Consider the following 11,142-nt stretch of genomic DNA (forward strand, 5'->3'; position numbering starts at 1 on the left):
GAATCACTCCCCTGTGTGGACATGCTGGACTACCTGTCCGTCAACAATCCCCTGGAAGAGCTATGGCAATGAGGATTGTGGAAGTGGACTTAGAGCTAAATGTTCTAGTAGTTGTCCTTGGCAGGTCTTTTGCTGTGGTTTCACGTAGCTAACTTTGTCGTGCTAACCTTTATGCTTTAATTAGAAGATGCACTATGCAAAGGTCTTGCATTAAACCTGAAATCAGAGCATATTCTAATCTACCTCTGATGTCTTGTGAATCTGACTCAAAGAATTTGGATGTGACTGCCAGAGATAGCTTCAAAATAGATCCAAAGTGCTACAGCCAACATATCCTCCTGTTATGCTCACACATAGCAATGATGCTTTTATTCTTAAGGTAAGACATGAAAACATTCATATGCAACTAAACAGCTGGTCTTCAAGACAGATGTGACCAAAACACAAGAGAGACTTTTTATTTGAGGAAAATGATCAAATCACTGACATTCTCAATGTGATTTGTCTGGTAAATGGCATATTTCCCAACAAAGCTTTGGAAGAAAAAGCTTATAATTTGCCAAGCCCAGATCTGTGCTGGCTGGCTAACTTTTTATATAAACCATGTTACATAAACCAATTCAACTTAATGGGAATAACCAACTTAACACATTTACATAAGCTAAAAATGTATAAAATACAATATCTATACAACCAAAATTTCTATACAACCATTAAGTTCCACACCCCACCCCAACCCAAAACTTCCAGTACAATGCACTTCTTCCGACAAAACCTCAATATAAGAAGAAATGAATGTCTTCCTGTTCAGCTCTGTGCAGCATTAAGGCTCTAATTCTTTCTTTTTCATGACTACGTCTCTCAGTTTTGCTTCCTTTCAGCTCTTCCTTCCTATTCTCATCTTATTGTTTGCCAAGACTGAGACACTGAGCCTGATCAGATAAAGCAAGCTTTGAGATCTGAGAGCTCGTCTTGCAAAAATGCACTTGACTATCACACACATAAACACCCACACACACACACTTTTGTGCACAAACCTCCAACTAGAAGAAATGAACGGGTTCGACTGACTCTTCTCCTGTTACATACTCACCTTCGTAATTATAATTAAATAATGCAAAGGGATCTGGTATTGTGTATACAAGCACGTGCATGTATAAATGTAGCTTCAGCGTTTTCCAGAACATCTTTTTCTCTGTCATCAGACTCATTTGTTGTCAGAGGCACTATAAGGCGGTCAAGACGAGTGGAATCATCATTTCAACTGGATTTACAAGAGGACAAACCACATTTTCTGCTTGGAAAATATGTATATACCTCTTTTTTCCTGGGATTTTTATGTTATTAGAATTTAAATCCAAAAGAAAACGCAGTTGATGGAGGACTGGAGTATTTGTTTGACTTACTGGGATGTCCGAAAGACAAATATGTTAAAAAAAACTGTTTCCTTTTTGTTTCTATTTGAAAAATTCCTGTTTGGCTTCAAATCACATGGAAGGTTTTATGTTCAAAAGTATTTTTTAAGCTTCATGTAAAGGAAAACAATGCATCTTTTCTCTTCTCTTCCTATAGCTGGAAATAAGTGTTTTGGAAGCTTTACCAAATGAAATTCCTTTTAAATTTTAAATTTTAAATTTTATATCTTAATTTTACTTGCTTTTAGAAAGACAAAGCATGTAGAAAGTTGGACAACTTGCCCTTACTGGACATAAGTCTCACTCTTTAGACCAAGTAAGACAGATTACTTTATTGTACGATGTAAAAACTGGAGGCATAAAAACTCAGATTTCAACTAACATAAATGAAAGGCCTGAGCCTCCAAGCTACATGCTAAGTGTGGTTATTTATAGAAATGAATACGACTCACTGATAGAGACTGTAACAAAAGGATTCAGGAGATGCTTTCAGAGCCAGAAGCATCATTATACAAATCCACAAAGCTCAACAATACCTAAATGTGCACCTTTTTTTACAAATTCGTACTGTGTGTATATTAGATGTGTGATTGTGTGCATGCGCCCAAATTTTTCAGATATTGTACATATGTGTTTAGAGCATCAACAATGTACACACATAGTTTGTATTGATGTGGAAGATATGTTTCTGAGAAACACTGAGTATGTGGTAGAACATGTTCTAAATGATGTGTGAAAATGATATGTTACCAGACGGAAACACATCTGTGCTGTGTGAAACTGTGCTGGATATGATGTCAGATTTTATCTTTTCATAATCTCTTCTATTTTAGCTTTATCTTTTCTTATTAGTAGTGCTTGTTTTTACAGTGTTGTATTGTGTCTTATTTATTTGTATTTATTTATTTTAACATGAGTGGTGCCGCATCAATTTTGTTGCACTTGTGCAAAGACTATAAAGTGTTTTGTATTGTATTGTATTGTATTGTATTGTATTGTATTGTATTGTATTGTATTCTATTCTATTCTATTCCGAGATTTGTCTGTCTTATCATGATGAATGAAAGTGTACACAAGACAACAGCTGAAAATGAGATGTTAGAGAGAAAATAGCATCTAGAATTATTAAAAGAAAAGCCAAAGTTAACTGATGCATCTTGGTTTTATTAAAAGGACCAATGGTAGCAAAGCCCTGTGGTCTTTTGATTGTAAGTAGTAAAAAAAAAAACCAACAAACAAAAACGCTTAATCTAAATAAAAAATCAATAATACTTTACTAGTCATTCAAAAGTCTTTTCTATTACCATAAACAGAGGGATGTGAAGGATCAGACTTGATATTTCAATGGAGGACATTGTGGATTTTTACATATTAAAGGAAGATGATTGGTTAACTAATATTTCTCAATCCACTGGTGCATAGAAATAGTTGGTTTGGTCAGAAAACCTCTTTAAAATGCCTTTCGGAGGAGTCCAGGAGGACCAGAACAGAACATAAGTAGATCAGTGACAGTAGTTTGTTTCTTTCACTCTCTGTGTGGGAGCAACACATGTGTCTCCCTTGTGTTTGCGAAAGTGACACTGGGGGCGATACAATGATACAATGCCTTTAATGTAACCACATGTATGTAAGTAAGACGGAGAAGCTGGCATACAGCCATGTTACATGCCTGTCAGCAATAGATCAGTCAAAATGTAAGGAGTACAAAAGAAAGCGTAATAAATAACCTCCCAACCAACAAATGGAAGGAACAAGTGTGTCATTTTTAAGCAGGCATTGAAACAAATGTTAGTAAGTGTAAATAAAACTGCAGCCAAATAGGATGGAGTCATACTGACTGTAACTTTGTAGGTGATGGCTTTCTGTAGTCCATCTGGAGAGATCTGCAACAGCTCAGCCACAACTCGGATCTCCTGAGCGCTTACCACTGACGCCACCTCCTGGCCATCAGTCTGCAGCACAGCACCAAGAGAAAAATGCAGAAAACTGATTTTATACGTTGTCTGCAAGAAAATATGGCAGAAATTGAGTTCTGTAACGTTTATTCATGATTTGTTGACATGTTTGTGGAAAACAAAGTATACAATATTTCACTTGTAAGTTTTTGAGTATCAGGTCAACATCAAGAAAGACAGACTGGTAATAACCTTAGAGAACTTGATGTTGCTGCACATTCATTTAGAAAGGGTTCTAGGGCAACAAGTTGGAGCCCACCATTCTACAGCTGTGATTATTTATGAGTGAGAAATAACCAAGACAGTCACCAATTTTCCAAAGAGAGTTCATGAGTAGGCTATGTAACTAGAAGCTTCAGTTAAATGTAAAAATTCATGACAAAACAGCTAAAAAACAAACAAAAAAAATTAAACAAAAAAAAAACAAAAAAAAAAAAAACACTAAGCCATGACTTAAACACAACACCTTTGGATGTCCGGACAAGAACATGTTTGTCCAACACAACATATCAGCACAAACACCTCATCCCAATCATAGACATCGTTTATACATAGACGCCTCATTGTGCGCTGGAGAGTGAACCAGCGTTGCCACCATATTGGTTACTGCAGAGTCCACGCAGTTTCCCCACATAACTGTTTTCTGTGGAACAACGTGTTTATATTACACACAAACAAAACACTTTTCTACATAATTGGTTGATAAGTAATGTTGACACAGTGAGAAATCTACTAAATGCAAATGATAAATTTTACTCCTATGAGGTGTTTTTATGGAAAAATATGATGTTGATGAACACAAAGAGAGTTTTATGAGGTAGCATAATTACCTCCGCTGAGGAGGTCATGTTTTTACCGGCTTTATCTGTTTGTGTTCAAGATAACTTAAGAAGTTATGGACGGATTCTCGTGAAATTTTCAGAACTTGTTGGAAATGTGAAAAGGAAGAACTAAATCAATTTTGGTGGTGATCCAGATCACTGCTTGGATCCAGGAGCTTTTTAAAGACCTTGGTAGAGGTTTGTGCTCTCCGAGTGTTTTTCTTGGTAACTTTTGAATAGCAGTTTTGATACAATACTTTATTTTCAGACTTTGCACAACTGTATTTTTATATTGATAAATTAATAAATGTAAATAAAAGAAAGTCAACCGTAGTCAAGAGAAAGCCAGCAACTGTTCCCGTATTTTGTTCAGCATACGGTTGCAATAAACGGCGAAATATTGAGAGCAGATCGTATGGACTTACATTTCACAAGGTTGAATAATAATTTCTTTGACCAGATAAAAAAATAGATGTATAAATCCAAATGCATCAATAAAGAATGGAACATGTTAGTATCAAATTTATTTATACATTTATTTATATTGTAGGTACCTTATGTCTTTGTGAAATAGCAAAATAAAAAAATATTTCAGGAGAAAAGCATGTTGTTTCAATGTTTTACAGTGATCAGCATCATAAAAATATCTCTACCCTTTGTAACAAACCAAACTGTGAGAGAAATCTGGTAAAAATGGGTGAAGTTATTGTTGTGGTTGGACTTACACCTTACAAGTAAATGCATTGGAGGCACATGGGAGACCCATCCAAAATGGCGGCACGATGAGACATCAGCTCGTATAGGCAGAATGATACTATGCGGTGTCTATGTATGTATGATGTCCATGATCCCAACTGTCCAACAAGGTGGGGGAAGGTTGATGATTTGATGTCAGTGTTCTAACAAAGTGCTGACTCCTTCTATTATTGATAAAAAGAGAGGGACTGCTCCAGAGTACAGTGTGAAAGTTTATAATTATAAACGGAAATTTCACACACACACACACACACACACACACACACACACACACACACACACACACACACACACACACACACACACACACGCACAAACACACACACTGATACTCTGGTGTTTTCACCCAGTGACCTGGACACCTTGCTGCAGTTAGGTCAACCATGAACTCCTCTGTAAACTAAAGTATGCAAGAATCAAATATGATGCTGTCTGTCCGAGGCTTGACTGACGCTTGATCGGACTGGAAAACACTGATCAGAACATAGCAGTAAATCTACAGCAGAATGTCTGAAAAAGAATCCAGTTAAAGTCCAGACCTCAACCTGCTATTGCGAGACCATTAGAGAGCTGTGTATGAATAAACCACAATCCTCAATTAACCAACGCAAAGATGAAAAGAGAAGTGGACCAGATTTTCTCCACACTAATCTGAGCGTCAGATAACATGATACAGAATATGGTGCCCAGTGAGGGCAAGCTGATATTTCCTATTTTATATCCCCTGACATGTAAAACCTTTGGTGTCAGTGCTTACCACAAGTGAATGACATGAGATTTTTTGTTTTAAAGAAAAAAAGAAAAAAAATCATAAAAGCAAATGAAACTTCAGTCTTAAATAATGATGATAAAGAAGATAAGTGCACTGCTTTGGAAATAATACTAGAAAATATTACCTCATGTCTCTGAAAGTAGACATTGCCTAGGTGTAGAATAGAAGAGAGAACTCTGAAGATGGCTAGCTGGTCATCTGGAGTGAAACGAAGGATTTCCATGGCAGAAAGCAGACGTCGGAAGTCATCAGCATCATTCTTTCCTGTTATCCCACAGTCCCCTCCCTGTGTGGAGATGGCAAAAGAATGAATTAAACAGGACATTCAGGAGAAGCTGACGTCTTCTTGCACATTATCTTACCTGGTTGAGGTAATAGTAGGTTTCTGCTTCTTGCAGGTAGAAAGCCTGCTTCTGCTGAGAGGGAAGACCTGCAAGCATCTCATAGAATATGTGATAGTTCCTCTCATCTTTGGCCTGAAATAGACAAAAAAAAAAAGGTTCAACGAAGAGATATACAAACAACAAGAATATAAGAAGTTATATAATTTGGTTTATGTCTCTGTATGTTTCACCTGGAAGACAATACGGGACTTTTCCAGTAGGTACTGAGAGGTTATGGCACCACTGATCACACCACTAATTGAACAAGAAGACAGCAAAGACATTAATACAAGAGTAGAATTACTTAAACAAGGACATAGAGTTGGATCATTACTGTGTACTCACTCTTCAAGAAAGACTTCTATGTATTTCCCAAAGCGACTGGAATTATCATTTCGCACAGTTTTGGCATTTCCAAAAGATTCCAGTAGAGGAGCTGCCTCAAGTATCTACCCGGTATCCAAAAACAGGGCACATTTAAATTAAAGAATAAAAAAAGAACAACAACAACAGCCATTTTAAAACACATATCCAAAGCATGGTTGCTTCTGAATTTAACTGGAAACAATTTATTTATTTAGAAATAAAAGAGTCTATATACACGTGGGTTGATAAGGTTGATAATTTATACATTATATATATATATATATATATATATATATATATATATATATATATATATACATACATATATATATATATAAAAATTAATTCAGGGATAACCATGTGCTTTGATCAGCTGTTGATAAAAAAAAGAAAGAAAGAAAGCAAAGTTACAGTAAAAACATAGAGAAAACAAGAAAGAGGTACGTTAAGTGAAGACATTTTTACTCTTATCCACACTCGCAAAATTCTTCATGAATAGGCTGTTAAACTGTGGCATTAAACTGTGAACAGGAAATGGTGATATGCACACACCTTTGTTTTCTGTTACTTAACTAGGCAGCTGGTAAACCAGCTCGTGGATGCAAAGCTGTCAACTTCCAGCCTGAAGTGTGAAACTGTGGAATGATTAATATGCTTGTGTGGAAAGCTTTGGAACAACTGACCTAAATTGTAGTACAACTACAACAAGTTCGTAAAATTCTGATTGCATACAGATGCAACTGTGAACTGGGCTCTGATTGGTCAAAATTACTGACTGGGAGGGAGCTGTTGCATGAAGTGTTCAAATCTGGTATCATCCAAACAAGTTACCAAGACATTGCCAAAGAAGCATGTCAAACTACTCATGAGCAGGTTCCTCTGTGCTTGCTATTTATAATAGCTGTCTTTTTATATGAAAAGACAATTAAGACCTTGAAAGAAAGGAAAACAAACATGAACATGGACACATCAAAATCCCTTCAATTTGTTCAGAATACCTCAAAATAATGCAGTAATACACCACAGCAAAACACAGCATGATGCAATTCTAAAAAGGCCTAAAGGCAAAGATAAGCTTAACAATGTAAAGCACGAGGCATACAGGAAATTCTAATACCTCAATCTGCACCCAAGGCAAGCCACAGAGACAGAGACAGAAAACAATATACAAGGAGGTGTTACTCATCCATCATGTAACAGTGTGTGTATGTGTGTACATGCAGTTATTTTTATATTTTCATGTCAATTTGTGAACATCAGAATCTGTGTGTGTACCTGCTGGGCAAGATTCGACTTGTGATGTATTGCTGCAAGGTAGCGAAGGACAAGTTTGGTGGCCTCTGTTTTACCGGACCCGCTCTCCCCACTGAAACACACCCATGAACATAACTTTTAAATTTCCAGGTCACTAAGCTCTGCTGAAATGAGGAGGGGGCAAGTTAGCTGGAAGCTTCCAATATTTACAGCCTACAAACATGCTTTTGAGGCTTTAACAGGTGCAGAAGACTTTATTGATATACAGCAGAAAGAGGGGTTTAAGTAACTTTGTCATTAGTGTTCTGAGAAATACAAAGGTTTTCCAAACAGAGAAAACAGAAAAACTTAAAGACCTCATTCGGTGTGAACCCTTCCACCACTTTCAGCACAAAGATGTATTTCAGATGTATTTCATTAATCCCTAAGACTGTTCATTATTTAATCCTCATTAACTTCCTGCTGGTGCGGTTTGAGTGTTTGATGTAACTGATTTAACTCATGTAAGATCAGACTAATCTCTCATTAGAAAAGGCCTCAACTCCTCTTTTGCGTTAAACTACCTGAAACAGTCTCTCACACATGCCCAGGGCTTTAGCACTGCCAACAGCTTAGCACTTAATACCACCATTATGTAAGCTCCGCCCAAGGAGATCAGGGTTGTGTGTGTCTGTGCGTATTTAGGGAATGACAGCGCCTTTACCACATTCTGGCGTAAGGTTTCAGCTCACAGGCTACGTGGCCAAAAAGAAACGGGCCGTTAATGGTCACTGAACACCAGACCTCGGTTAGCCCTTAAAACACACTCACTGACACGCAAACAAAGCTCACACATGCACTCAGACACATGCACCTCTGAAACCCCATCTGCACCTGGCCCAGACCTGGCTGGGCTTTCCTTACAGGTGTCTCCTTCCGAGTACAGCTAGAGTGTTCCAGGTGTGTGAAAGTGTGTGCATGTGTAAGGTGTGTTTGAGTTGGTTATGGTCATACCCAAAAGTCTGTGGGTTCACCTTATTTGTGATCACATGTGATTGTCAAACAAGCCTCTTAGATATTGTAAAATTCAAAGTTAAACCGTTTACAGAAAAAACACTTTAAAGGTTACAAAGAAAACCCTAAAGAGATCAAAGGACAAAAGAAATATAGCTTAAATTGCAGCTGAACTTCATACTGCATCTACTAAAAAAGCAAACCACTATTTTGCATGTATACAGCAAAGTGACTGAAACTTTTACCTGATTATTATGACCTGGTTCTGTTTGGCATCCATCATTTTGGAATAAGCAGCATTTGCTATGGCAAACAAATGCCTGTAAGACAAAAAAAAAAAAAAAAAAAAAAAAAAAAAAAAAAAAAAAAATATATATATATATATATATATATATATATATATATATATATATATATATATATATATATATATATATATATATATATATAAATAATAGCAGTTAGATCTCTTAATAATTATTATTAAGAATCTGAAACGGGAGTAACATTATTTTTTTTCTTGATATTTTTAAGACAATTAATAGTTGTAAATGCATGTTTCAAATTGTTTTCAGTGTACTGTTCTCGCAGTTTGAGAGGGAAGATGACTTACGGAGGGTTCTCTCCCAGAGCACAGCCCTTGTACAGCAGCACTATATCTGTCCCATAGATGTTGTACATCCTGTAAGGGTTCACAGAGACCAGAATGCTACCTATGTATGTCTGGATAAAAGACATCAATGTGGGATAAAAGAAAGGAAAGAAACAAAGCAAAAAAAATATTAATGAAACAATTGTTAAAATTACTTACAAATTCGTCACAGAATAGTATTTTTTCTGCATTTCTTAATTGAAATTGTTAAATACTTACATAAATGATCTCTCTCTCAAACCTTTTCTTTATGTTCAGCAGAACACCCCCCTCATGCATCTCCCTGAGAAAAAACAATACACCTAAGCTTAAAAAAAAAAAAAAATCTACAGCAGTAGCTCAAATTATGCCAAAATTACAAAAACTATTTTAATACATTGAAGCAGCATTGGATTGAAAACTAAAAGTTTGTTTTCCTAAAATTTCTGTTGCTGGTATGTAAAGATCTGAATGGGTCAAGATCAAAATGCATCAGTGACCTCTTGACCCAGAATGATTTACCAGACCCCTCAGGTAATCTGGATCCAGTCTTTGATCGGTTCCCAGAGTCAGAACCAGACATGGAAAATGATTCTCATGTCTGGAACAAACTCCTGGAAAGCCTAAGATCAGTTAAAACACTCAGTTTATTTAAATCTAAGTTAAAGACCCACTTGTTATCAGCTGCATGTATTTTTCCTTTTTTTCTGTTTTTAATTCTAAATTATAAATCTTTTTTTTCCCATGCTTTACTGTCTCTGTAAAGCCCTTTGAATCACCCTGTTGTTGAACTTTATTATACAAATAAATTTACCTGTCTTACCTGACAATTATTTGGTTATGACCTACCACCAGACAATGCACTTTCATCTTTGTTTTCAGCACCTGATGAGTACGCTGCCATATGCTGCCATATGCCTTTTCTCCTTTTTAATCTGTCTATGTGTATTTTCTTTTCTTTTTTACTTACTCCAGCTGGGTCATATCTTCTACACCCTCTTCCTCTCTTTGCTCCCGGTCAGCTACTGTGGCCATGCTTCGGATTGAGTACATCTAAAACATGTACATACACACAGAAATTAAAACAAATATAAAAGCACACAAGCACTGCATTGTTGACTAATGCAAAAATATATGTACACATTTATTCAAAATCATATTGTAATTTTATTTCTTTCATTTAAATTGTTCATTACCACAGCATATTTTTCCTACTGATCATTGTTGATATTTCTAAACTATTGCATCTTTTGCTAAATGGGCCCTACCTCTAAAGCATCCTCATCCTTTTTAAATTAATCAACGTATCCCTAAAATCTGAGTGAATAACTAGTTTCTCACTGTCACACTGGATACTACATAACTACAATATTGACCCAACCAAAATTGTTTACAGAGACTCAGTTTGCTTAATAACATATCATTTAAGGACTATTACCTTGTCAAACCATTGCCCCTGTGGTTCCCCCTCTCTGTCAAGATTCCATTGCCCCGGTTGCTGCCCCTCATGTCCCTGTCCCATCAGGCCATGGGGCTCAAGGAGCTCTCCATCTCTGTACATAGACCACTTGTTGAGGTTCTGTACTGTTCCATGAGGGAGAACTCTCTCGGCCCCCCAAACATCCATGTCATGCTGCATTTCAATGCCAGAGCCTTGTGCCCAGTGCTGTTCAAGACCAGAACCCTGAACCTGGGGAGATACTACAGCATATGAAGAGGACAGACGGAAAGAGGCCCCTTTGAGCTGAGACCCCTGCAAAGCACCAGAGAGATTAAGTGACCGTGGTTGTGGGGTG

The 11,142-nt window shown here is 36.7% G+C and overlaps 1 protein-coding gene across 1 annotated transcript in view; it reads right to left on the bottom strand.

The window, feature by feature from the left end:
- myo15aa (myosin XVAa) overlaps positions 1-10,892 on the bottom strand; it is a 49,663-nt gene extending 38,771 nt beyond the window's left edge. Inside the window, exons 1-11 of the mRNA XM_079253494.1 lie at positions 10,785-10,892; positions 10,317-10,399; positions 9,587-9,650; positions 9,329-9,438; positions 8,961-9,035; positions 7,744-7,834; positions 6,448-6,551; positions 6,294-6,357; positions 6,082-6,195; positions 5,844-6,005; positions 3,254-3,367 (exon numbers count right to left, since the gene is read on the bottom strand). Coding sequence (XP_079109620.1) covers positions 3,254-3,367; positions 5,844-6,005; positions 6,082-6,195; positions 6,294-6,357; positions 6,448-6,551; positions 7,744-7,834; positions 8,961-9,035; positions 9,329-9,438; positions 9,587-9,650; positions 10,317-10,399; positions 10,785-10,868 — 1,065 coding nt within the window. The 5' untranslated portion in view covers positions 10,869-10,892. The remainder of the gene's footprint in view (positions 1-3,253; positions 3,368-5,843; positions 6,006-6,081; positions 6,196-6,293; positions 6,358-6,447; positions 6,552-7,743; positions 7,835-8,960; positions 9,036-9,328; positions 9,439-9,586; positions 9,651-10,316; positions 10,400-10,784) is intronic.
- Between the last annotated feature and the right edge of the window lie 250 nt (positions 10,893-11,142).

This window comes from Telmatherina bonti, assembly GCF_933228915.1.
Source record: "Telmatherina bonti genome assembly, chromosome: 14".
Taxonomy (NCBI): Eukaryota; Metazoa; Chordata; class Actinopteri; order Atheriniformes; family Telmatherinidae; genus Telmatherina; species Telmatherina bonti.